The 26,738-nt window shown below is 56.2% G+C and overlaps 2 protein-coding genes across 3 annotated transcripts; both read right to left on the bottom strand.

The window, feature by feature from the left end:
- Positions 1-6,753: 6,753 nt before the first annotated feature.
- LOC101545007 (metallothionein-1) lies at positions 6,754-14,976 on the bottom strand. 2 transcript variants are annotated; one of them, XM_004600653.1, is made up of 3 exons: positions 14,949-14,976; positions 13,940-14,005; positions 6,754-6,848 (listed from the first exon to the last, which is right to left on the bottom strand). In XM_004600653.1, the coding sequence occupies exons 1-3, from the start codon at positions 14,974-14,976 to the stop codon at positions 6,754-6,756; spliced, it is 189 nt and encodes a 62-aa protein (XP_004600710.1). The 2 variants fall into 2 exon arrangements, with proteins under 2 accessions (XP_004600710.1, XP_012788242.1); XM_012932788.2 differs by lacking the exons at positions 13,940-14,005; positions 14,949-14,976 and adding exons at positions 7,707-7,772; positions 8,219-8,290.
- A 7,928-nt stretch (positions 14,977-22,904) lies between these two features.
- LOC129406773 (metallothionein-1L-like) lies at positions 22,905-24,019 on the bottom strand. The gene is made up of 3 exons (XM_055145533.1): positions 23,877-24,019; positions 23,363-23,428; positions 22,905-23,109 (listed from the first exon to the last, which is right to left on the bottom strand). The coding sequence occupies exons 1-3, from the start codon at positions 23,902-23,904 to the stop codon at positions 23,018-23,020; spliced, it is 186 nt and encodes a 61-aa protein (XP_055001508.1). The 5' UTR covers positions 23,905-24,019; the 3' UTR covers positions 22,905-23,017.
- Positions 24,020-26,738: the final 2,719 nt, after the last annotated feature.

Below are 26,738 nucleotides of genomic sequence, written 5' to 3' on the forward strand. Positions count from 1 at the left end.
CAAGGATCCAGTCTGCTTGCGCCACGAGCTGAGGCAAGCACTGTCCCACTCACCGTGACCAGTCAGTCCTCGTTCCAGGCCCCCCCCCCCCCAGAGCAGAAGCAGCGAGCAAAAATTAGATGCACATTCTGACAGTCACGGGGGCTGGAGTGACAGCACAGCGGGTAGGGCGTTTGCCTTGCACGCGGCTCACCCAGGTTCGATTCCCAGCATCCCATATGGTCCCCCGAGCACCGCCAGGAGTAATTCCTGAGTGCAGAGCCAGGAGTAACCCCTGTGCATCACTGGGTGTGACCCAAAACCAAAACCAAACAACAAAACAATCTGATCGTCACTTTGCCCTGTCAGTCCCTGGAGTCCCCCTGATTGAAGAAATGAGCCGGCAAGACCCCCCTCTCCCCTCCAAGCCTCCCCCTGCACTGCCCGCCTCCTGGGTGGGTGCTCTCAGGGGGTCGGGACGCCAGGCTCGCTGCACACCTGCCCTCCTTGGGCGAGTCTCCTTCGGAGCAGCTGGCCTTCGGGGCTGGTCTCCATTTTGTTCCTCTGTGCCGGGCGCCCGAGGGCCCGGACAGACCCACTGGCCCGTGGGGCGAGTCAGCACACCGGTCCACGCTCCAGACCCCTGCCAGGAGAGACGCTTCCCGGGCGTGAGAGCCGAGGGTCACCCAGAAAATCTGCCCAGGGCATGTCACGCAGGCCCAGGCAAGAAGGAAGAGGCCCAGGAGCCGAGAGTCGGCCCCGATCTGCCATCAGGGTTTCGGCCCCCTGAGACAGTCTCTACGGGGGGGGGGGGGGGGGCGGGGGAGCAGGCGCCCGGTGGGCGGGCAGGGAGCTCGGGCCCCAGCCCTGCTGGTGGGAGAGGGAGGAGCTGAGCCGGCTGGAGCGTGGCCTGTCTCGTGCCGAGACTCCCGCTGGGACCTGCGTCTCTGCACTGGCGCCTCCCACCTCCCCACGTGGGGAGTCGGCCGGGGATCAGACAAGGGTCTCCCCCTTCCAGCTTGTTGGGGACCCCCTGACATGTCTACGCACTTTGGTGTTGGAGGGGTTCCCCGAAGGAAGTCAGTGTAATCCAGGCTCACCTGAGCCTGGGGCCAGCCCTGAGAGTTCCATGGAAAGGGTCGGCCTCTCTCTCTCTCTCTCTCTCTCTCTCTCTCTCTCTCTCTCTCTCTCTCTCTCTCCCTCTCTCTCCCCCCTCTCTATCCCCCTCTCTCTCCCTCTTCTCTCTCCCCCCTCTCTCCCTCTCTCTCTGTCTTTTTCTCTCTCTCTTCCTCTCCCTCTCTTTCTCTCTCTCCCTCCCTCCTCCCTCCCTCTCTCCCCCTCTCTCCCTCTCTCTCTTTTTCTCTCTCTCTCCCTCTCTCCCTCTCTCTCCCTCTTTCTCTCTCTCTCCCTCTCTCTTTTTCTCTCTCTCCCTCTCCCTCTCTCCTTCTCTCTCTCCCTCTCTTTCTCTCTCTCTCTTCTTCTCCCTCTATCCCTCTCTCTTTCTCTTTCTCCCTCCTTCCTCTCTCCCTCTCTCCCCCCTCTCTCCCTCTCTCTCTTTTTCTCTCTCTCCCTCTCTCCCTCTCTCTCCCTCTTTCTCTCTCTCCCTCTCTCCCTCTCTCTCTTTTTCTCTCTCTTCCTCTCCCTCTCTCCTCTCTCTCCCTCTCTTTCTCTCTCTCTCTTCCTCTCCCTCTCTCTCTCTCTTTCTCTTTCTCCCTCCCTCCTCCCTCTCTCTCCCTCTCCCTCTCCCCCTCCTCCTCCCTCTCTCTCCCTCTCTGTCACTGGCTCTGTCTCTGTCTCTGTCTCTGTCTCTGTCTGTCTCTCTCTCTCTCTCTCTCTCTCTCTCTCTCTCTCTCTCTCTCTCTCTCTCTCGACCGTGACCCACCATGTCCAAACTCTGGGGGCCCAGGGGAGGTCACTGGGAAATAGGCTGGAGTCCAGGTGGTCTGCACACGGCTCCAGCCTGCCCCTACTCGTGGCCTGGTCCCAGCGGGGGGGAAGGTGGGAAAAGGGGCTCAGATCTCGACCGCAGCTTTGCCAGACGCCTCTGGAGCCCTGGGGACCAGCTGCCACTTTCCTCCCAGCGCCCCTGCCCCCTGGCACATCTCTCAGCCTGGCCTCAGTCTTCCTCCAGGAGGGTTCTGGGATCAACCTTCCCAGGCTTGGACAGATGGCCCAAGGCTTGTGTTTTGCCATGGGAGCCCCAGATTTGAGCCTTGCCACCACACGAGCCCTTGAGCACTGCACTAAGAGTGCAGGGTCCTGTAGCCCCACCCCCAGCACTGCAGGGCGGGGCGGGAGGTGGCTCAGGACTGAGGGTGCAGGCCTTCACATATGCAGGACCCCAGCATCACTGGGTGCAGCTCTGGTTTCCCCTGAGAACTGTCGGGGTGACCTGGGAATTCCCAGCGCCACAAGACCCTAACAGCATCCTTCGGCTGAGTACTGAATTGCCCTGCACCCCATCAGCTGAGTATAGCTGGGAGTGACCCCCAAGACCTCTGGGTACCAGTTGAGAGCTCCCCCACCCCTCAAAACAAAAGAGCAGCCAACTCTGTGTAGTTAGAGACCCAGAGGAAGGCTCCTAATTCCCAGAAGTCCGGACTCCTGGCGCCAGGCAGACACCCCCAGCACCCCCCAGCCGTCCTTCCCTCCCCAGGAAGCCCCAGGGTGTGCAGGGGGCAGGAGAAAGACCACCACAGAGGAGGGAAGGCAAGGGAAGAGCTGGGGGCGGGCTCCAGCTTGGTCTGGGGATGGTCCCAGATGCCCGCATCCCTCCTCCCGTCCCCCTCCCCGCCAGCCAGGGGACCTGCCTCCACTCTCAGACTCATTAGATCTGAGTGCTGGGTACCCAGAGCGCAGGGGAGAGGCACCCTGACCTTTGTGACTGTCGGCAGACCTGGGGGACGGGGGGGGGGGGGGGGGAGGCAGGATCTCCTGCCCGTGATCCCCTCAGCCCCGCCAGGGCGTGGGGCTGACAGGCTGTACTGGAAATCAGAGACTGTCTGGGGTCTTTGTTTGTTGTTTTGTTTTGGGGCCACACCCTGTGGTGCTCAGGGCTTACTCCTGGCTCTGCACTCGGGAATTATCCTGGAGGTGCCCTGGGGACCATATGGGATGCCGGGGATCCAACCCAGGTTGGCTGCATGCACGGCCAGAGCCCTCCCCGCTGTGCTATGGCTCCAGCCCCCACAGACTGTCTGGGTCGGCTGTGGGAGCACCAGCAGGAGACAAGAGACGGAGGACAGAGACCACCAATGGCTTCCCCGGGCTCCCTTCCTGCAAGGGTGGGCCTGAGCTCAGGAGGGAGGGGGCGTCCTCTCTCTGCTCCTGCTCTGCTCCTGCTCGGCCGAAGCTCCTAAAGTTGACAAGTACAGTTGCCCTGGATTCAGCCTGCACTCGGGCCAGGCCTCGCCCAGTGGAAGGACAGCTGAGACTTACCGTCCCTCCCTGGGTACCAGCACCCAGTTCCCACGATTCCCATGAGGTAGGAACACCGCGGACGCTCAGGGAGTCCATGGGCTACCTGGCCCAGGGCCCACGAGTGCCAAGGGCTAGACACCCACGAGTGCCAAGGGCTAGACACCCACGAGTACCAAGGGCTAGCCGCCATTACTGGTGTTTGTGTGTGTGTGTGTGTGTGTGTGTGTGTGTGTGTGTGTGTATGTTTAGTAAAGCAAGATCATTTTTTATGGAATGAGACATTTAGAAAGATGTAAGGGGAGGGGGTTGGAGCGATAGCACAGCGGTTGGGCGTTCGCCTTTCACGCAGCCGGCCCGTGTTCGATTCCTCCGCCCCTCTCAGAGAGCCCGGCAAGCTACCGAGAGTATCTCGCCCACACGGCAGAGCTTGGCAAACTACCCGAGGTGTATTCGATATGCCAAAAACAGTAACAACAAGTCTCACAATGAGACGTTACTGGTGCCCGCTCAAACAAATTGATGAGCAATGGGATGACAGTAAGGGGAGGGAAAAATACATGTCCAAGAGGGAACATGGGCTTTTCCGAAAAGGGAAAAAGCAGGTTAAGCAAAGCTACCTAGAGCCAAGGAAGCGAGAGACGTGTTGCAGGGCTTTGAAGAGCAAGCCCGTGGTCCCTCTTTGACAGGCGACAAACAGGAGGTGTAGACAGACCTCGTGGTTGATAAATCAAGGGTGGGGCTCGGGTGGGGCTCGGGTGGGGCTCGGGGTGCAGCCGGGTGGCCTCCTGAGCCAAACCTCCTCTACCGCTTTGCCAGCTCAACAAGGTATCAACTTCTGGGCCGAAACCCGGCACTGAGTTAAAGCAAAACAGAAGCCGCCTGTAAATGAGTCTCCCTGCTGCCGACCTTGAGGGCTGGGGCCCTGCACCCCGGGGAGCGGGGCCCAGGAGGGAGCGGGCAGTCGCCGCCCGCGGGACTCAGAAGCCAGCAGCTGGAAGCCGGAGGCCACTCTGCAGGCCGGAGCAGACATGGCATGTCCATCCTCACACGGGTGTGGGTGGCTCTGGGATCTCTGAAAGTCGAGCTGGGAAAGAGCACTTGCTAGGAGCATTTGTGCCCCTGGCACGGGGCCTGGCAGAGTGAACATGCCGGTGGCACGGCACACTCCGCGCCAGCCCCAGGAGGTCCGGGCCAAGCCCTGTCACCAGGAAACAGCCGCGCCCTCTGCCCTCCCGGGGGTGTTCACGGGGTGAGCCCCAAGGAGGCCGGGCTACCTTCTCCCGCCACGTTACCTAGCTGAGGCTCTTTGGCGCCCCCTGCAGGGCACCTCCTGTCTCTCCCTCCATGAACAGAACAGATGGGGCACGCCCAGAGGTGCCCCATCACCTCCGCGCAGAGGGAGATGGCTTTCTCTCCACACCCCCTGCTCTGCCCGCCACTTCCCCCCAGCAAGGCTGGAAAGAGCTAGGAAATCAGCCCGGCCTTGAGATCCCGGGGGACGATCCACTGTGTTTCTCCAAGTGCCTCTGAGAGGCCCTTGCTGAAAATCCAGGTTTCTGAGTTGAGACATTACTAGAATCAGGGCAGCTGGTCCTAGTCTGATCTCCGCTACTGTGCAGCTCCCCCAATATTTTTTTTTTTTTTTTGCTTTTTGGGTCACACCCAGCGATGCTCAGGAGTTACTCCTGGCTCTGCACTCAGGAATCACCCCTGGTGTTGCTCAGGGGACCATATGGGATGCTGGGATTTGAACCTGGGTCGGCCGCGTGCAAGGCAAACGCCCTTCCCGCTGTGCTATCACTCCAGCCCCTCCCCCAATATTTCTGGGTGCAGCCTAGAGATGCCCAAGCCCTGCCAGGGTGGTCTGAGGAATCCCTGGTAACATGCAGGGCCCGGAGGCACCTCAGGCCCGCACACAGAGCCACTGGCCAGGCTGAGCCCAGGCCTCCAGGGCACCTCTCGGGAGTCCCCTCCCGCCCCCCACCAAATTAATTCAATTTCAAAAACCATACAGGGTGAGAGTGATAGTGCAGTGGACAGGGCGCCGGCCTTGCATGTCGCTGACCTGGCTCAATCCCCGTCATCCCACGTGCCCCCCCCAGCTGGCCAGCAGTGATGGCCAAGTGCAGACCCAGGAGTCAGCCCTGAGCATCACCAGGCGTGGCCCCAAACCAAAACCTATGCAGGACCGGAGCCCGGGGGTTGCCTGGCAACATGAGGCCTGGATCCCCAATTCTCCAGTGCCCAGAACTGGCTGTCTGGGACCCCCGGCTCTGCCGTCTGGGACCCCTCAACGCCATTTGGCTGCACATGTGGGCGTGTGCCAATGGAGCCGCAACTAAAGACGGGGAGAGGCCCTAGGCAGCTTGTGTGCCTGTGCCACGTCTCACCGAGTGAGGGTCCTGCCTGGGACCTGGCCAGTGTGCACCCCCCACACCGGATATGGGACCCCCCAATGAGCACCACAACCAAGTGTGTGTGTACCCCAACCAGGTGGGGGGAGTAGGACGTGGCTTGACAGCAACGTGCCTGCTTGTGTGTTTCCCCTGGACAGCAAACACTGTGTGTGTATAATCCCAGGCCAGCTTTTGCATTTGTTTGGGGCTCTCCCCTAAGGTGCTCAGGAGTCCCAGGGACTCTCCTAGAGATTCCTAGCAAACTGGTTCAGTGGGTGGGGGGGTGCCTGCAGCTGCACCTGCATGCAGCAGTACCATGGTCTCTCTGGGCCTTCTGAGGCCGTGTGCCTCACCCCTGCATCCCTCTGACCGCCTTCATCTTCTCTACCCTCAACACACCAGGCTTCTCCCCACTTCCGGGCCTTCTCTTCAGCTGTCGCTGCCGTTGGCAAGGTCCCTCGGCCACCTGGGCTGAGGCCCCTGCTCGGACTCGTGCATGCTCGCCGCGGCCATCTGGTTTCAGCCACTCGGGACCCTGCTGGGTGTCCCCCGTCTCTCCGCCCCAGGCCCCTTCCACTGGGATCCCCTGGCAAGCACCCAGAGGGGAGCAGGGGCCCCAGTAGAGGTTCCGGGCAGTGACGCTGACACCAAAAGTGCAGGGGCCAGAAACTCTCTGGCGGTGGCCACATGCACCAGCTGTGGCGCTGGAAACTGCAAAGCACAGCGAGGTCAGGCCGGAAGTGACCCCCGTGCCTGCCCTGGTCCCCCAGCACTCTCCCCTGCTGGAACCGGGTCCCACACATTCCCAACACATCACAAGGCACTGGAGAAAGAATCCTCTAGAGGGTTTATTGTCATTCAAGTCGGCGGTAGAAAATAGAATGTGGTGCAAACCCCTGGGGGGGGCGTGTGCTCCCTCCCCCCTACACAGCTGCGAGCAGGCCCACCCTGCCCCGTCTCAGGCGCAGCAGCTGCACTTGTCCGACGGCGCCCCTTTGCACACACAGCCCTTGGCGCACTTGGCACAGCCCGCGGGGCAGCAGGAGCAGCAGCCTGGGGAGGAGAGGACAGACGGACGTCAGCGCGGACCCCGCGGGCACTATCCCTCCCCACACGCAGGTCCCACGCCGGTCCCGCCCGCAGTGCGGAGACCTGAGCTCAGCGTGGCACGCTCGGGCCTGCCCACGCGGTAGAGGCTTCCCGGCCCCACCCCAGCCCCGGAGAGGACAGAGTGCCCAGAGATCAAGGCAGGGCAAAGGCGGGCAGCCTGCCCTGCCCGCCCCTCCCCGCCCAGAACCATGCAGCTAAAGGATCCCCAAGACCAGGGCAGAGCCACCTGCCAGACAGAACCACAGAAGTTCCGAGCTCCCTCTCCAGGGAGGCGTCGGCGGGTCCCAGAGACCCCCGCGGCCACCAGGTTCATGGGCACGAAGTTCTCCCGGGCTCCACGGGGTTTAGAAAATGCACCCAAGGGGGCTGGAGCAATAGCACAGCGGGTGGGACGTTTGCCTTGCACTCAGCCAACCCGGGTTCGATTCCCAGCATCCCATATGGTTCCCCTGAGGACTGTCAGGGGTAATTCCTGAGTGCAGAGCCAGGAGTAACCCCTGTGCATTGCCAGGTGTGACCCCCCCAAAAAAAATAAGCAAAAAAAAAGAAAAGAAAATGCACCCAAGGGAAGGAACACAGTTCTGCTTCTGGTGCCGTCCAAGGGCCATTTTCTCTTCCCTTGGGGCCTCAGTTTCCCCGCGCTGTGAGAAGCTGGGACTCAGCCATCTCGACAGCTCTGGTCAGACCCAGATGTGGAGGCACTGATGCCAGCGGCTCTGTCCTGAGCTTGAGGGTCTCCCCACCCCACCAGCCCCTGCCCAGCTCCCCCCGCACCCCCCCTGCTTTGGGAGCCACACTCACTTTTCTTGGAGGAGCCGCATTTGCAGTCTTTGCACTTACAGGGGCCGGCGCAGGTGCAGGCGCCGCCTGCAGGGAGAGAGAAGGCAGGGCACGCTGGGAGCAGAGCTGCAGCGGCAACACTGTATCCCCGAGCGCCCGCTCTTTCCCACGGGGATCTGACGAGCCTCCTGGCCTTCTTGCTCTCGAAGCTTCTGTTCTCCAGATCACAGCCAGGTCCGCTAGCGCTGGAGCCGAGTCTGAGCTCCTGAACCCCAAAGTGGCAATGCCCCCCACCCTGCCATCAAGTCTGGCAGCTCAGAGACCTGGACAGAGCACCGAGTCGCAGCCCAGCAGCCTCTGGCTGACAGAGGGGTCTGGGGGACAGCAGGAGGCCCCTCGGGAGTCCCCTGATGGCCGAAATAGAAGCCCAAAGGAGAAAGGAAGGCAGGGAGAGACCACAGGAGCTGAGAGGAGCAGTTCAGGCCTGGAGACTCAGGGCCAGGGGCCCTCCGCCCGGAGCCCGAGGTGCTTACCAGTGGAGCAGGGGCAGTTGGGGTCCATGACGAGAGAGCTGCGTTGGGGCTCCAGGCAACCAGCAAAGAAACTGCGGCGGGTCAGTGGGAGATGAGGCACAGCCGCAAGCCCAACAGCTCCCTTTATAGGCCGAGGAGGCGGCCCGGGGTGCAAGGGCCAGCCCCTCAAACGCCCCTGCCAGGTTGAGTCAGCATGCATGCACACACGCACGCATGCACACACACACACACACACAGACTGGGCTCTGGTGGGGCTGGCTCCTGCACACCCAGGCCCGCTGCCCCGGGCTCCCAGCCGAGCACACGTCCCTACCTGCCCCTGCCCCTTGCACAGTGCGCCGGGAACTCGGTCCTGCCACACCACCTTTCCCAGTGCTGTCCTGACTTGGGCTCCCCCATTGTAGCGTGCACCCCCTCCTGGCACCCCCAGCACCCAGGGGTTGCGTGCAAATGCAAATGGCAGGATTTGTTTTTGTTCTTTTTATTTTATTTATTTTTTACCTTTTGGCCATGCACAGGGGTGACTCCTGGCTCATGCACTCAGGAATTACTCCTGGCAGTGTTCAGGGGACCATATGGGATGCTGGGAATCGAACCCAGGTTGACTGTGTGCCAAGGCAAAATCCCTACCCGCTGTACTCTCGCTCCAGCCCTATAGGAGAATACTACTTACGAGCACTTTTCTTTGATACTGTTTTGGGGTTTTCTTTTGGGCGTGGCACACCTGGTGATGTTCAGGGGCTAGCCCTGGCTCTGTGCTCGGGGGTCACTCCTGGTGGCATTCAGGAGACCACATGGATCAAAGCCTGGGGCTCCCTCTTGCAAAGCATGTGGTCAGCCTTTGAGCCAACACCCCAGGGCCCTGTGGGCACAATGGCAGCCTTCCTCCAGCGTCAGAGAGGAAGCTGGGGCACAGGCCTGGAAAGAGGTGCCCCGGGTGTGCTTCTAGCCACTTTGCAAGGGACAGAGGACGTCCATGACAGGCTCCCTGGGCCCCGGGGCTGCGCCCAGCATCGCTTCCAACACCCAGAACAAACAACAGCGATGCAGGGGGAACGTACGTATGATTTCATGGGACCTTCTGTGTTATTTTCATGGTGGATGAAGATTTGTTTGGTATGTACCATAAAAATATTTAGAAAATATGAATTTCTTAGAGAAAACACACACTGAGGCCAGAGCAATAGTATAGTGGGTAGGGCGTGTGCCTTGCATGAAGCCGATCCTGGTTCGATCCTTGGCATCCTGTATGGTCCCGAGCACTGCCAGGAGTAATTCCTGAGTGTAGAGCCAGGAGTAGTCCTTGAGCATCACCAGGTGTGACCCAAAAGGCCAAAAAATTAAAAAGAGAGATAGAAAATACACACCGAACATTGTGGCAAGTGTCAGCAGAAGTGGCAGGCTACTTTTACTTCTGTATGGGGGGACAGTCTGTCATGCATGGCTTTCTTTGGCGGCAGTTTGAGCCTACACCTAAGGGCGCTCAGGGATCACTCCTGACAGTGCTCAGGGACTGTATGGGAAGCCTGGGACCAAACCGAGGTCAGCTGCATGCGAGGCAAGTGTCTTAACCCCTGGTGTAGCTTTGCAGCCCATTTCCCGGCTTTCTTTATTACTTGGTTATGGGCTCTATTTTGCGGAGAGAGGAATAATCCTTAGGTTTCTCCAGGCTGCCCCGTGCTCGCCTGGCTGACGGGGACGGTGCAGGTGACTCAGTGGGGTGTGTCCCCTGGCTGGTGTATCTCTGGGCCATGAATGGGAACATACTAGAGTAGATATTTTCCGCTTACTCACTGTGTGACTTGTCGTGCTCATGTGCTCATTCCTTGGGGTTTCTTTGTTTTGCTGCACCCAGTGGTACTGGGGGGCCCACCATTGATTCTGCGTTTAGGGGGCACAACTGGCAGTGCTCGGGAAGCATGCGGTGGCAGGGGCGGTACCTGCAGCTCCTACATGTGAGACCTACACTTAACCCTCTACGTCCTTCAACTCTCTGGCCATTAAACTTTTGGGGTAATGTCATGAGTTTGCATGTCACCCCCACAAGGGGACACTGTGACCTCTGTATTGCTCCGGTGTCGGCATCTGTGCTGTGGGGACCAGAGCGAGGGTACAGTGCGAGGGTACTTGCTCGCACATCGACCCGTGCTCAGTATCTGGCCTCCCATAGGGTCCCCGAGCACTGCGAGGAGTGATTCCTGAGCACAGAGCCCAGGAGTAATCCCTGAGCACTGTGACGTGTGGCCAAAAAGCAAAAACACAAACCCACACCAGCGTTTGTATTGTTGAGACAAGCCTTATATCGATGCTCGATAATGAGTGAGCAGGTCCTATTTTAGTAGTCAATTATCAAAAATTAACTAATTGAAATAATGTTAATGCCATGTTACCTCTTTCACTGTAGAGGACAAGGAGCTCAGAGAGTGACATGGTGGTGTATGTGTGTGTGTGTGTGTGTGTGTGTGTGTGTGTGTGTGTGTGTGAGACAGGGTATATATGTGTGTGTATGTGTGTGTATGGCAGTGTGGGGAGGCAGGGTACATGTATATGTATGTATGTGTGTGTATGGCAGTATGTGTGTATGTGTGTGCGACAGGTTATATGTGTATATATGTATGTGTGTGTATGGCTGTATGTGTGTATGACAGGGTATATGTGTGTGTATGTATGTGTGTGTGTAGTGGTATGTGTGTGCGACAGGGTATATGTGTGTGTATGTATGTGTGTGTATGACTCTGATGTGTGTGGGGGGGGTGTGGGTGGGTGGTGAGGTATGGGGAGGGGCTGACTCTTGAAGGCTGAGTGCAGCTGGCCCCTGTCCCCACGGCTTTCAGGAGGGACCCGGACCCTGAGTCCTGGCCCAGCACTGCTGTGAGAGGCGCTATCAGCCCTAGGCTCCGGCTCCCTCTGCAGGCCTGTGTGCTCTCAGAATCAGTGTCCAGCTGTCGAGCCAGGACACAGCTGGACCCTCCAACTGCCCCTTGCAGGGGGAGCAGTGAGGCTGGGTCTAGAGTCCAGAGAAGTCAGGACAGCTTTCCCCAAGGGGAGAGGCCAGTGCAGAGCGGTTCTGGAAGCCTGGCTGTGAGCTGTGTGGCCTTGGGCAAATTTATTCACCTCTCTGTGCAGATCCTGACTCCCACGCAGAACAAAGTGCACCAGTGATGGGGAAGGCCTTGTGCCCGTGCCAGTACTGCAGCAGTATTATCCTGGAGACCTAGGACAAGGGACATGCCCTCCTCCCCCCACCCCCAGACCTTCAGTTACCAAGATGACAGTCAGTCTGTACCCAAAACAGAGCACTGCTTCCAAGGAGCCTTTTCTCAAAGGAGTTTTCTGGGGCCCGACAGGTGATTCAGTGGCTTAAACTGAGGACAGCTTTTTTGTTTGGGGGGAGCAAACCTGGTGATGCTCAGGGGTTAGTCCTTGCAGCACACAGGGGACCATATGGAAAGCCGGGGATTGAACTGGTAAGTGCCCAATCTGCTGCACGAATGCGCCAGCCCCCAGCTGAGGCCAGTGTGAGGTCATCAATTCACACCCAGTCACTGTCACTCATGCTGAGGCGATCAAAACAGTCCTGCCACCTGGGATCCTCAGAAAAGGACATCCAGGGTGATGACGGAAGCCAGGGGCAGGAGCACCTCACAGCAGGTAAGGTGTTTGCCATGCGCAAGGCGACCGAAGAGGTTTGCTCGCTGGAATCCCACATGGCCTGTGAGCCCCCCAGGAGTGATCCCACCAGGAGTGCAGAGCCAGGAGTAAGCCCTGAGCATCGCCGGGTGTGGAATCCCTTTGCCCCTCCCCGAAAGGAAGGCGTGATCCTGAGTGCAGAGCCCTAGTAAGCCCTGGGCACTCCCAGATAAAGCAGAATTCCCTCCATGAATGCGAGTGTGGCCGAGTGACCATCATGAGCCTGGGGACAAAGCTCTCTTGTCTTAACTCCCAGAGGCGGGGGTCTCCTTGTCTTAATTCCCAGAGAGGCAGGGTCTCCTTCCAGTGGCCAGGAGAGTTTCAGCTCTCTGGGCTGGGCTGAGCCTCCGGGTGGTCCAACACCCAAGCCCGTGTCTCGGCACAAGGCTGAGACCCCGCCCGCCACGGCAAGCGTGGTCCTGAGCACGGGGCCAGGCTCTCCAGGATCGAACATCAAATAATTCCTCAGCCAATAGCCCACGGGACTAACCGTCGGGATTAATTATAAATTGTGCTGGGGCCGCCTCCTCCTTCATAAAACACTCCCACACCCTCAAACTAAAGCGACACCGCCTGTTCCGCAGACCCACCCGGGCGCCGCCCTGCGCCAGTTCTCAGTGACACGCCCTCGCCCCAAATCCCTGTCACTTTGCTGGTTTCGGGGACCCGGGGCTGGGACTCGGAGGAGGGCAGGCTTCAGCCTGACCTAGGAGGAGTGCCCACATTTGGAGCTAGATCACACACTGTGTTGGGGTCCCGTGGGAGGCACTGGGTGAGCCGAGGGTTGGGTCCCTGGGGAGGCGTGGACAGTACCACTCCTCCGGATGGTCCACACCCGGGACAGACTGAACGGCTTCCAGGGTGCCAGGAACAGCCTTCAGCAAACTTGTCATAGGTCACTCCTTCTCATTGTCCTCAATAACTTTGCAGCTCCGGTGTTTACCAGGATTTGTATGTGGAATCAAAAACGGTTTTGTAGGCCAGAGACCAGGGCGTCCAGAACCAAGGGATTCTCCCCAGCTGCAATTTGTCCACCAGCCTAGAGGCAACAAAGTCCACTTTCCCCCAAGGCACAGAAAAGAAGCAGAGCCAGAATAGAGCCGACACTTTTACTTTCATTCCTACTTCATAGAACAGGAAGGGAGGCTACACAGAACGGGCTGAGGCCCCGCAGGGACGGGCCGTGTCTACAGGATGGGACATGTCTGCACGTGACTCTATTCACGCCTGGGAGGGAGGAGGGTCCAACTCGGCGTCCCAAACTCAGGAGCAGCAGTTGCACTTGTTCGATGCCCCTTTGAAGGTGCATCCCTGGGTGCACTTGGTACAGTCCGGAGGGCAGCAGGAGCAGCACCCTGGAAGGACGGGGCAGAGAGGTCAGCGCAGGCCCTGCAAAGTTCCACCCCGTCCCCCGGGCTCTGAACTCAACAGTCCCGAGTCAGATTTCCCCGCCAAGTGGGCAGATGCTCTGAGCCCAGGACAGACACGAGGCCCGAGACTGTGACAGGATCACAGCAGGGGAAGGACAGTGAGAGAGAAAGCCCATGATGAGGAGGGGACATGAGCACCGGCCACAGGGGCCAGCCCCAGGCTGCGCCCACAGGAAGGGCTGCACCCCCAGGGCTGGGCGGAAAGTACTTCAAAAGCACAAGGGGCAGGGAGTGGGAGCAACAAGACAGTACAGGGTTTGACCCCTGGCATCCCACATGGCCCCCTGAGCACCTCCTGGGAGTGATCCCTGAGCTCAGAGCCAGAAGGAAGCCCTGAGCACCGAAGGGCAAACAAAGCAGAGCATCCAGAACAGTCCGCCAGGAGGCAGGAGAGCGCCATCCAGCTCCCGCCGTCCTTGTCACTCTGGGTGGGTCTGTCTTCCCAGGCCCTCGAGGTTGGCACGCAACCGTCTCAGTGGCTGGGCCAGGCGCTGCGGCAGTGATGCCAGAAGCTCTGTCCTGGGCTCCAGCGAGAGATCCCAGGAGTCCCCTGGGAACACCCCCCCAGCCCCTCTCTTTGGGGAGCCTGAGTCATACTCACTTTTCTTGGTAGAGGTGCATTTGCAGTCTTTGCATTTGCAGCGGCCAGAGCAGGTGCAGGCGCCACCTTCAGGAGAGAGGAGAGAGAGGCAGAGGGTCAGACCAGCCAGGAACACTCTTCTGCCCGCTGCTGAGCTCTACAGCTCTAGTGCTGGAGTTCTGGCCCTCAAAAACCAAAATCACTGTCACTGTCACTGTCATCCCATTGCTCATTGATTTGTTTGAGCGGGCACCAGTAACGTCTCTCATTGAGAGACTTATTGTTACTGTTTTTGGCATATCCAATACGTGCAGGTAGCTTGCCAGGCTCTGCCGTTCGGGCTCGATGCTCTCGGTAGCTTGCCGGGCTCTCCGAGAGGGGCGGAGGAATCGAACACAGGTTAGCAGCATGAAAGGCGAACGCCCTACCGCTGTGCTATCGCTCCAGCCCAAAACCAAAATAATTTTTTAAAATCTTAAAAGAAAGAGTGGGTCAGGGTGATAGCGCAGGGTGAAGGCATTTGCATGAACCAACCCCATTTGAACCCCAGCCTGTCAGAGGGTCCCTAATCTCTACCACTAGGATCCCTGGGCAGAGTCAGGAGTAGGCCCTAGGGCACAGCCAGGTGTGGCCCAAATCAAACGCCCTCCCTGCTAAAAAAAAAAAAAAGAGAGAGAGAGAGAAGAAAAAAATGAGTGGAAGGGCCAGAGCGATAGTACAGCAGGGAGGGCGTTTGCCTTGCACACAGCTGACCCAGGCTCGATTCCCAGCACCCCATATGGTCCCCTGAGCACCGCCAGGAGTAATTCCTGAGTGCAGAGCCAGGAGTAAGCCCTGAGCATCGCCGGGTGTGACCCAAAAAGCAAAAAAAAAGAAGAAAGAAAGAAAAAGAAAAAAAAGTGGAACAGCATGCTGGCCAGAAGGACTGGGGGACAGACAGTCCCTCCCACTCGTTCCTAACGCTCGTACCAAATCAGGTTCACTCTGTGTCCAGGGACGGGCTGTTTGTCCCAGAGAGGGTGTCACTCACCAGTGCTGCAGGAACACTTGGGGTCCATCTGGCAGTGCGGCGGGGAGAGAGGCTGGCGAGCTGGTCTCAGGAAGGTCTGGTGCAAGTGGGGAGCCTGGGGCTGGCTTTATGGGGATGGAGGCGGGCAGACTGCCCCACCCGGCACCCACCCGGATGATCCGGCTCCGAGATCCCCTCAGCTGGGCTGTGGGCACAGGGTAGGGCAGGACCCACCCTTCTCCCCCACCCGTAGCTGGGAGAAGGTGCTCAGAAGCTACGTGTGTGTGCGTGTGTGTGTGTCTCTGTGTGTCTGTGTATGTGCCGAGTGGCGGGGGCCAGGGCCACCTGTGTGCAGTCTCTGTCACCTCCCTTCAGTTCTCCCAGTGACCTCCTACCTGTGCCCGCTTGTGCCCTGCTTGCTTGCTGCTGTGTCCAAGGCACCTTCCTCACACCAAACGTGGTACTTGGACCTCGGCTTCTGCACCCCAGAGCCGAGAGGAAGCAGGCATGGCTGTTTCCCTCTCATGCAGCCCTTGAGGAGTTTCCTCACGGAGCAAGAGGGGGAACCCACAGTTCTGCTCTCTGCCCGGGGCTCCTTGCCCTTCGTTAGTTTTGGGTTTGGGGGTCACCTCTGGTGGTGTTTGGGGATGACTCCTGGCACTGAGGTCAGGAATCACTCCCAGTGGGGCTCGGGGACCACATGGGGTGCCGAGGGTCAAACTGAGTCAGAAAGACAGAGAGACAGAGATTCGGGCTATACTCAGGGGCTGCTTCATGGCTTGGTGATTTATGGGTCATTCCTGGTGATGGCCAGGGGGCCGCCGTGCGGTGCCAGGGTCAGAGGCAGCCTCCAGTCTATGCACTGACCCTTTGAGCCTTCTCCCCAGCCCCTCACACGTCCACTATTGTGAGCCTACAGACAACATGCTATATTTTGTCCTCATGTTCCCGGTGGCATCTGCCAGCGCGAGTGATGCAAGAGATCGGCTTCAGGCAGGCTGACGGCAGCTCCGCAGCCCCCCTCCCGCCCCCCAGGCTCCACAGGAGGCGAGGGCGCTGAGCGGGCTGTGGGCTCCCTCTGCAGGCCTGTGTGCTCTCAGAATCGGTGTCCAGCCAGGAGCCAGGACATAGCTGGACCCTCCCACTGCCCCTTCCGGGGGGACCAATGAGGCGGGGTCTGGAGTCCAGGGGAGTCAGGGCAGGACAGCCTGCTGCGGCCAGGGGAGAGGCCCGGGCCATGCGGGTCCTGACCCCTGCTTGTGAGCTGTGTGACTTCCAGCAGGCTCCTTCTCTCTGCAGTCAGCCCTGCCCCTGCACTGACCAGCTGGTCCCCATGCTGCTAAAAAAAAGGGAAGGGAAGGCTTTTAAACACTTTGCATTTATTTATTTTTTGAATTGAATCATCACGAGATACACAGTTACAAGGTTATTCACAATTGGGTTTCAGTCGTACACTGTTCCAACACTTGGCCCTTCACCAGTGTACATTTCCCATCACCAATGTCCCCAGTTTCCCTCCTGCCCCCCTCCCCATGACCTGTTTCTATGGCAGGCAATTTCTTCTCTCTGTCTCTGTCTGTATCTCCGTCTCTGTCTCTGTCTGTCTGTCTGTCTCTTTCCCTCCCCTGCCCTCTCTCTCTTTCCCCCTCCCCCATCCTTTTGGACACTATGGCTTGCAATACAGATACCGAAAGGTTATCATGTGTATCCCTTTATCTGCTTTCAACACTCAGTTCTTGTCCAGAGTGATCACTGCCAACTCTCATTGTCCCCCTGACCCGGGAAGGAAGGGCTTTGTCTATCTCAGAGAGGGAGCGATTTTCCGTGAGGATGTGGTGGCAGGGGTCTTGTGCTCCCTTTCATCCCAGATCACTGAGGGTTTAACCCCATCTCCCTACTTTAAGCAGACCTAGTTTGTAAACCCAGGACTCTTTTTTCAAAGAACGGGGTGATAAGAACCTCAGTGCTGGGTAAGCAGATCCAGCCACCCAGTCCACTGCACCGGCTGACGGAGGGAGTGAAGGCTCGGATAGCGTGTGGTGAGGTGAGAGCTTACGGAGAAATCTCAACACACGTGTTTGCCAAATTGAAGAGCTTCTATGAATCTGCAAGGGCTGCCGAGCCCGAGAACGAGAGCCTCAGCGCCAGGAACAGCCTTGAACCTGAGTCAGGCAAGGTTTCAGCCATTTCTTATCACATGCTGTTTGGCCCCATCGGCCAGCTCTCTCATCAGTGAAAGCAAGCCAGCACGATTACAGTATGGAAAGCCGGGTGCTCGGGGCTCGCCTTGAACTATCTAGATGTTTCTACTGAAAAGAATCAAGTGTGATATTTTGTCTAAATGCAGATTGTCCTCGGACACCCTCTCCCTGGGTCCTGGCAGTGCCTCCTCCTCTTTCCCAGCTATCTTGGCGGGCACCTGCTTTTCTGCTAACTTTGGGTCACCGAATTATATGTGCGACTGACCCAGAGGGGAAGGACTGGAGTGAGAAGTGCTCTGGGGACAGGATCCCAATACCCAATCCTGACTTGGCACAGCGGGTCTTGAACCCCGGTCCCCAGGTCCCGCAGCGGCCTTTCTTGTCTGCTGGTCAGGCGTTCTCCTGGACTGAGCATCAGTGTAAACCCTTGGCCAAGAGCAGGGGCGCTACCCCGGGGGGTACCCGCAACCACGCAGGTCAGGCCTCACTCTCCACTAGGTCATGTCCCCCCTCCGCTGTGCGGAAGCCATGGTCTCCCTGCAGACATTCAGGTGATAGCAGGGGCTTCCTCTGGAACCTTCTCAAGGCTGCTTCTTCCTGCTGAGAAATGTCAGGGACTCAGGGGGAGAAGAAGGGCTGAAGGGCAGAGTGACAGATAAATTGATGAATCCACTCCCGTCTCTTTCTTTTCTTTTGGTTTTGAAGGCCACACTCAGCTGTGCTCAGGGCTTACTCCTGGCTCTGTTCTCAGAGCTCTGCCCCTTCGGTGGGCTCAGGGAATCCTATGTGGCTCAAACCCAGGTTTGCCAGGAGTGAGGCAGAGGCCCTACCTACTGTACGATCCTGCTGCCCTAATCCAGTCATTTATACCTCCCCGGGGCAAGAATCCAATACAAAGTCAAGCATAGATGTGGGCGAGGCGAGGCGTAGCACGGTGGGTGTACCTTGGGTAGGGTGCTTGCTTGTCTTGCCAGCTGACCTGGGTGGGAGCCTCGTCATCCAGCATCCCATATCACCCCCGGGCACTTCCCAGAGTGATTCCTGAGCACAGATCCGGAATATAAGCCCTGAGCATCACAGGGTGCGGCCCCCAAACAAATAATAACAACAAAAAGAATCAAGTGCAGATGATGGGATGGCTAAGGAAACACACAGACACAAAGTGCACGGACAGGAAGAAGAAAGATCTCTCGCCCTCTGCCCTGCTCACCTACACCCAGGCAGGGCTTCTATCCCCAGACACGGGGCAGCGACGAGGTACAGAGCACAGGAATCTCAGCCACATGTTCTCACCGTGGCCAGAGACTAAGGAAGGTTGAGGTGACAGGAAGTACTTGGGGTATGGTCCAGAGAGGCCCAGCTACCCAGCAGTAAGCCCAGCAAGGAGACATAGGTGACAGGGGGCCAGCGTAGCAACAAGACCAGATCACTGGAGGTGACAAGGAGGACAAAGGACATGGTAGTCCGAGAGAGAGAGAGAGAGAGAGAGAGAGAGGGAGGGAGAGAGAGGGAGAGAGAGTGAGTGAGTGAGTGAGAGAGAGAGAGGGAGAGAGTGAGTGAGTGAGGGAGAGAGAGTGAGTGAGTGAGTGAGAGAGAGAGAGAGGGAGAGAGGGGGAGAGAGAGAGGGAGAGAAGAGAGAGAGAGAGAGAGAGAGGAGAAAAGCAAGCAAGGGACATTGTACACAGGGGACCAGACTCATGTGTTTGAACTGCATAATAAACTTTATCTTTTTAAGCATCTGAAGTTGTTTGTGTGTCGAGGGAGGGGTTGTTTGTTTTCATTTTTAGGCCACACCTGGTGATGCTCAGGACTTGGGGGCTATTCCTGGCTCTGCACTCAGGACCACTGCTGGCAGTGTTCTGGGGACCATATAAGACACAGGGATTGAACTCAGGTTGGCCATGTGTGGGGCAAACGCCTTACCCACTGTCCTCAATTTCCAGCCCGGCACCTGAGTTTTGTATGCAAATATTTCATATGGTTCTCCAGCTCTCTCAAGCATAGGAAAAATCTACTTTGACACTAACAGCAGGAAGTCCCTCCAACCCTAATCACTTTGCTGATACCTCAGAACTAGGGGCTGGAACTCAAGGGGGGGCAGCTTCAGTGAAGTAGGGAGAGACTTGTAAGGGACACAGCCCCCATGGCACAGGGGTGTCTTGTGGGAGACACTGACACTAGTTCCTGTGGGGTTGTGGGGTCAGCTTTGCTCTCCGTCATCCCACATGGTGGGAGCAGCTTCTATGTTGGTTCCAATGCTGATGGTGAATCCTTGAAGCGCAAATGGACAGTTTTGGGCCAACGGGTGTAGCTTTGCAAATGGACAGTTTTGGGCCAACGGATGTAGCTTTGCCCGCCTGGCACTTGAGGCCCCGGGTTCAATCCCAGGCACTGAAAAATGCCCACATAGACATTGCGACGCACAGATTTGTAGTTTAATATTAACTGAACATAGATCTAAATGGAGTCATTTGGTCTAAATGGAGTCATTTAGGAGATTAAGAGTCACATGGACTCGGCCCGGAGGTTGCTCTGAGAACCTACCCGGAAGGAGAACCTTAATGTGGAGATGTTTAGATTTTGTATATGAGCAGAAATGACATAAAATATCTCAGGAATCCCACAGCGCACAGTAAGTGCTAAACTTTGTCTCCTGACTCAACAATGACCTCAGTGGGAGGCAAACAAGCAGGGTCATTTCTTTAATCTGCTTTTGTTTGTTTGATTTGGGGACCACACCCAGAGCGGGGGCTACTCCCGGCGAGGTCCCAGGGTGGCTCCGGGTGGTGCTGGGGACAATCAGTGCCAGGGCCTCCTGTGGGCAGCGCATTTGTTCCAGCCTGTTTCTTGGAACAGCCTCTTGTTTGTTTTTTTTTTCTCTCTGTTTTTTAATTGGGTCACCTTGAGATACAGTTACAAACTTTCATGGTTACATTTGATGGCGCACCCATCCCTCCACCAGTGCACTCTTTCCACCACAATTGTTCCCAGTGTCCCTCCTGACACTCCCACCCCCATCCCGCCCCCTGCCTCTGTGGCAGGCACATTCCTTCTTATTCTCTCTCTAATTTTGGGCATTATGAATTGGAACACAGATACTAAAGAGGCCATCATGTTTGGTCCTTGGTCTACTTTCAGCACATATCTCCCATTCCGAACGATCCCTCCAATCATCATTTACTTAGTGGTCCCTTCTCCATCCCAGCTGCTTTTTCCCTCAGCACATGAAGCCGACTTCCAAATCATGGAGTGATCCTCCTAGCCCTTGCTCTACTATCCTTAGGTGTTAGCCTCATTTTATGCTACTTTATATTCCACAAATGAGTACAATGATTGTATGTCTATATCTCTCTTTCTGACTAATTTCTCCATGTCCATTCACTAATAAGCAAAGTTCATGATTTTATCTTTTCTACAGCTGCATAGTATGCCGTTGTGTAGATGTACCAAGGTTTCTTTAGCCAGTCATCTGTTCTCAGGCAGTCGGGTTTTTTCCAGATTCTGGCTTTTGTGAACAGTGCTGCAATAAACATACAAGTGCAGATGTCATTTCTACTGTGAGTTTTTTTTTTATTTTTTGCATCTCTGGGATATATTTCCAGAAGTGGTATTGCTGGGGCATATGGTAGCTCAATTTCTAGTTTTTGTACGAATGTCCATACTGTTTTCCAAAAAAGCTGAACCAGTAGGCATTCCCACTAACAATGAATGAGGTCCCTTTCTCCCCACATCCGCGCCCACACTGGTTGTTCTTGTTCTTATTGCTGTGTGCCAGTCTCTGTGGTGTGGGATGATACCTCAGTGTTGTTTTGATTTGTGTCTCCCTGCAGTGTAGGATCATTTCTTTATGTGCCTTTTGGCCACTTGAATTTCTCTTTTGAGGAAGTTTCGGAACAGTCTCTTCTGACAAGAATCTGCCCCTTTATGGGTGGGGGGATGGGACCACAATTGGTAGTGCTCAGAGTTTACTCTGACAGTGCTGAAGGGAACATATACAATGTGGGGATCAAACCAGGGCCAGCCGCATGCAAAGCAAGGGCCTTAACCCCTCTACTATGTCTCCAGCTCCAAACCTGCCTTTTTATTTTATTGTTTTTGGTGGAGGGGATGATATGGGGTATACCTAGTGGTGCTCAGGGGTTACTCCTGGCTTTTCACTCAGGAATTACTCCTGGCAGTGCTTGGGGAGGGGGGAAATATGGGCTGCCAGGGATGGAACCTGTGTCGGCTGCGTGTAAGGCAAGCATTTCCCCGTATTATGGTGCCAGCCCTCAAATCTGCCATACGAACCTACTCTTAGGGACTGGCCTGGTTTCTGGTTTCCCCCTTGCATGTCTAGGTTATGAGGATGATGATAAATCATGTGTCCAACTTCTTGGTGGATTTGGGTTCACATGTCCACAGTGAAGGTGGGGGCTGTCTTTCGTTTCATAGTGAAGGTTTTTGTTTTAGGCTTTGCCTCCCAGAGTGCTTGGGGGACCCAGGGCTTGTGCCAGCAGTTCTCTGTCAGCTGTGCAGGCTTGATGGTTCAATGCTTGGGCTCAGACTCACAGATTTGGTCCTGCTCAGGCCAAGTAGGCCTGTGGGGCACCAGGGTCACACCGGGCTGCGCTCCCAGGTTAGAATGTAGTGCAGACAGAGTTCAGGGTCCTACCTGGGTGTACAATCTACCCTTTAGGCAACATCTTAAGGCCCTTTGATTATTTGGGGCATGGGGGTTGCGCTATACCCAGCAATGCTCTCAGGGGTCACTCCTGGCTATGCTGTAGGAACGTGCCAGTGTCAAAGACTGCCAGTCGTCTACATGCAGGGCAAATGCCTTCCTGCCTATTCTATGCCTCTAGCCCTGAATGTTTTTTTTTTTAAGATTTTATGAGCAAAAATGGAAGACTTTGTAATTTCTTGTTCCCCTTCTGATAGTTGTCTATGAAATTAAAAAATGACTTCTATACTGTTCCCATACAATTTCTCATTTGTGCGGCCAGAGCCATAGTACAGAGGGTAGAACCCTTGCCCCAGGGTGTGGTCAACCTGGCTTTAATCCTGGCATCCCACAAACACTGCCAGGAGTAATTCCTGAGTGCAGAGCCAGGAGTAAGCCCTGAACATTGCCCAGGTAGCCCTAAAACAACAACAAACAACAACTTAAAAAAAAACTCATTTGCCAAAATTTGCATCTGTTAACATTACTAAGTAAATATTGGTCCTGGTCTCATGTTTTAGCAGCAACCCCCATTTAGCACTCACATGGGTGGAGCTGGACTGTACCCCAAGAAAACATGAAAAGCCATTCCATTTATGATTTAAATTTATGATTTAAATGACAAGGGTCCATTAAGCATGAGAATCCTGGGGGGGAATGAGACTGAGCTCCTGCATCATCCACATGAGACTGGAGAGAGAGATCCGGAGAGAGAGATCCGTTATCTCTCTGGCTTAGGAAACCTGGATGCTGATGGAGCCCTCACAGGGAACCTGAAGGCAGCATTTGCTCGAGGCCAACAGGGAGCACCTGGATCTATAATCCAGTCCATTCTTTATTATTATTATTCAGAATGTTAATTTTATTTTATTATGTTTTTATTATTATTATTGAATCGCTGTGAGAGTTAGTTTCAAAGCTTTCCTGTTTGAGTTTCAGTCACACAATGATCGATGCCCCAACCCTCCACCAGTGCACATCCTCCACCACCAAGGTCCCCCAAATCCAGTCCATTCTTTACCCAGTCCCAGGGGCGCACAAAAATCCTTTCATTGCAAAGCAGAACCAGGGGCATAATCATCTCAGTAACTTTTATTGACATTCACATATTTAAGAGGGCAGCAGACAGGTCAGGCCACAGATGAACGTTCTTAGTATCAGGCAGCACATCTCCTACTGCCGGAGTTTCAGGCGCAGCAGCTGCACTTGTCATTCGCACCTTTGCACACACAGCCCTGGGCACACTTGGCACAGCCCTTGGGGCAGCAGGAGCAGCAGCCTGGGGAGGAAATAACAGGAAGACATCAGCGCGGACCCCACCTGGTACTCCTTCCCACAGCACCATGCACGCGCCCTCTGGGTCCCCGCCCTGAAGTGAGAGAGGTCATGTGTCAGAGCCCCCAGGGGGAAGGCGAAAGGACACTGAGCCTGCGCCAGGAGCAGAGCCAGGAGTAGTCTCAGAGCGCCTCCAGCTGCTGGGCAGGGTGCCCTCCGCACCCCGCCCTGCGCCCCCCTTCCCGAGCCGCACTCACTTTTCTCACTGGAGGTGCATTTGCAGTCTTTGCTCTTGCTGGGGCAGGTGCTGGCGCAGGAGCCACCTACAAGGAGAGAGTCAGGCAAGAGTCACAGTTAGCTCGGGAAGGGCAGTCTGAAGCTCCCTGCGACTGACCTGCTGGGGTGTGTCCTATGGTTACCCGCTCGGAAAGAAATCAGTTCCAGACCCAGCCATTTCTCAGTGATCTTGGTTGTGATCCCCAATGTAATACGCATCGTCCCCCCTCTCATCCATGCTGCAGCTCAGCGTGCGTGCGGCACAGCTCTGCCTGGCAACCCGCCCATCCTTTCCTGGGTGGTGTCCTGCAGGAGACCACCCGGACACTCCTCTTGTCTAAAATTAGAGAAGCGCTGGGGGAGCCTGGCCATGAAGAGCGCCTGCAGGAGGGAAACGAGTCACTTCACTTGCAACTCAAAAAGCTCTGTCCACGCCTGGCTCCCTCTGCGTCCTGGGGAAGGGGCATCCTCGATGCCAGAGAGGGCGCGGCTTACCGGTGCAGCAGGAGCTCTTGGGGTCCATTTCGCAGTGAGGCGAGGATCGAGGTGCAGTGGAAGAGATGATGCTGATGATGCTCTCTGGGCTTTGGAAAGAGTGGTGCCACCTGGGGCGCTCCGGCTCACTTTTATAGTAGAGGAGGAAGCCGGGCGCAAAGTCCCGCCCCGCCCTGTGCTCGCACCGCCCTCGAGGACTGACACGGGGCGCACCGGGCGGGCCCCGTCTCCCTGTGCTTGGTTTGATTTGCCGCTATCTTGGGTCCAGTTGCCTAAGAGCCCCGCGCAGCTGCTCCCTTGATGCCGCCCGCGGCCCCGGCTGTGGGTCATGGGACACCTTGTCACTATATCCAGGCACGCCTTTCCCAATAGTCCCATCAACACCCGTCCCGCTCCTTCTTCCAGGAACAGGATTCCTATGCTCCCTGCTCTTCTGCCCAGACCCGACACTTGGGCCCCTGGGTCTCCGTTTCCTGAAACCACGTACCACCCCTGAAAGAACATTTGGTCACAGGCCTCTCGCCAAGGACTGTGTAGAGGGCCTGCCTTGCCTATCACTTCATGTCTTTTCCCGCAGGAGAAGTTTCAGACCCTCCTCCTGACAATCCTCTAATCTCTCCTCTTAGCAAGAAGTGGACTTCCTAAGCTGGGCACTTCGTGAACAGGTTGGCCTGTGCGCCTTGTTCTTATTCTTCAGGACTCCCCACAAACTAGACAATCTACCCCCACCGCAGGATAGAAGTTCCCACCATGGTAATCCCCTTCCACTCCCTATCCTATCCTATCCTCCCTACCCAACCCCCCACACACACACCCACATGCAGGTTTCATGAAAGAGCAATGAGAGAAAAGTGTTTATTCTTTTGAAATCACTGACAATCACACAGGATTTTCTCTGTGCCAAATGTTATGGAACACTGGCCCCCATTCACCATAATGCCACCCTAATGGTGCTAACTCCGCAAGTAAAGCCCTACTCTTCCAATGAGCTGTAACTCCTTGGGATCTCGCCCTAGCACTGTTGCTGCTCCTGGATAGTTTCCTGAGTAGTTTCCATCCCTTCCCAAACAAGAGAAGGTCGGGGACGGAGCAGCCCTTGGCCCTGGTGTGACATCCACCTTCTCTGCTGCCTTCACCCTGGGAGGGACATGGTGACACAGGATTTTATGACACAATTCTATGTAGAACATTGGGCAGGTTTATCTGAGAGTAAAATAATTGGTGTTCCCAGATATGATTCAGAGTTTGCTTTGATCTACAACAACTATTTAGAAAATAGGGTTTGTTTGGCAGGAACACGTAGTAAATCCTGGGCACAAGTCACCAGCTCCTGTGTTTCTAATTTGAGTTATTCCTGGGAAGAGAGCAACTCTCTCTAGGCAGCAGGTCATGGGCAGGCCTGGTGGGTGCAGACTGCACAGTCAGTAGTTGAATACTCGGAGGCAGGACAATCTCCAGAAGCAGATACTATGTCGTCAATGTGAGTGATACCAATACAAGAATGGCTATTAACTTTTCACACTGTGGCCTGGCGTCAACTGGAATTTTTGAAAAATAGGGTTCAATGTCCTGAGCTAGATGAGGCATTTGCTCCTTTCACAGTGTGGGAGAGGGAACACAGAGCGACACAGGGGGGTTGACTGCAGTATCCCTGCCAACCCCTTCACCTCGCCTTCCATGGGAGGTGAGGACCCTGGATCCTGCACAGAGCAGCAGCTCAAGGGCCCTGAACTGGCACTCAGAGACCCCTGCAGCCCTGTGTGTTCACGGACTTCAGTTTCCGTCCATCAAAGCTAACAGGGCTGGATGGACTCTTTCATTGCGCCTCCCAGTGAGAACAATGGATCTAGAAAGATCCGGAGCAGCCCCTGTGACCAGGGAGGAGCAGTGGAGGGAGGTTTCTGGTCCCTCCTTGTGAGCCCTGTGACCTTCGATAGGTCCTGCCACCTCTCTGAGTCTGCATACTCCCCGCAGTCTCTGCACTGCCCGGCACACCACTGCACACGCAGCAAAGGGACAAGAACACTGCTCTCAGGAGCAGGGTGTCCCCCAGAGGCACTGAGCAAGCCCCCACGGGTCCTATGAGGGTGTCAGGACAGTGCCATCCTAGCTGTGTAGTTCATGACCCTGTTGTCTGTTCGGCACTGTTTCAGATCCGCAGGCACAGCCTTAATGAACAAAGGGGTCATTTGTAATGTTCACTAGTAATGGAATCGTTTGCTTTTAGGTTCCTTATAGAGTCAAACAGAAGGTCAGAGCCCAGAGACTCCCAGAACCTGGGAGCTGCAATTAGATAGCTCTGAACAAGATGCTCCCAAGGTGGGTTCTGATGCGGATATTCTGTGAGTGAATAGAACTGAGGGGTGGCAACACCCAATGTGGAGGAATTGGACAGCACGAACACTGCCCTGCAGTATCTGCTGACTCGGAAACATGCCCAGAATCTGCGATACTCTCATTCATTTTAATCTCTCTAGAATTGACTCTTCCTGGGGACGGGGGTCAGAATGTCATGGGCTGGTTTCACTTTGCCCAGCAATTAGGTTGTGGCAATGGCCTCCCATCACTGTGCCCTACTGCCCTAGCGGGGGGGTGGGGGGGGTGGATCAGCCTGACCCTGACCCTATGTGTCTGCCTCTGCTCACATCCGTATGCGGAGTGAAGGTGTTTGTGTGGGGGGAGGCGGCTGGCGGGTTAGGGGGGGTTGGGAGGGGTGCTCACCAACCTGTTAGAGGGACTGGAGCGGTAGCACACCAGGTAGGGCATTTACCTTGCACGTGGCCGATCTGGGTTTGATTCCCAGCATCCCACACGGTCCCCCAAGCACCGCCAGGAGTAATTCCTGAGTGCAGAGCCAGGAGT

The sequence above is a fragment of the Sorex araneus genome, chromosome 8 (genome assembly GCF_027595985.1).
Source record: "Sorex araneus isolate mSorAra2 chromosome 8, mSorAra2.pri, whole genome shotgun sequence".
Taxonomy (NCBI): domain Eukaryota; kingdom Metazoa; phylum Chordata; class Mammalia; order Eulipotyphla; family Soricidae; genus Sorex; species Sorex araneus.

Excerpts from the sequence above, each read along its gene's own strand:
- LOC129406773 (XM_055145533.1), bottom strand. The coding sequence starts at position 23,904 with ATGGACCCCAAGAGCTCCTGCTGCACCG. Across the intron at positions 23,429-23,876 it reads CAAGAGCTCCTGCTGCACCG|GTGGCTCCTGCGCCAGCACC; the intron begins GTAAGCCGCGCC and ends CTCTCCTTGTAG. Across the intron at positions 23,110-23,362 it reads ATGCACCTCCAGTGAGAAAA|GCTGCTGCTCCTGCTGCCCC; the intron begins GTGAGTGCGGCT and ends TTTCCTCCCCAG.
- LOC101545007 (XM_004600653.1), bottom strand. The coding sequence starts at position 14,976 with ATGGACCCCAAGTGTTCCTGCAGCACTG. Across the intron at positions 14,006-14,948 it reads CAAGTGTTCCTGCAGCACTG|GTGGCGCCTGCACCTGCTCT; the intron begins GTGAGTGACACC and ends TCTCTCCTGAAG. Across the intron at positions 6,849-13,939 it reads ATGCACCTCTACCAAGAAAA|GCTGCTGCTCCTGCTGCCCC; the intron begins GTGAGTATGACT and ends TCTCCTCCCCAG.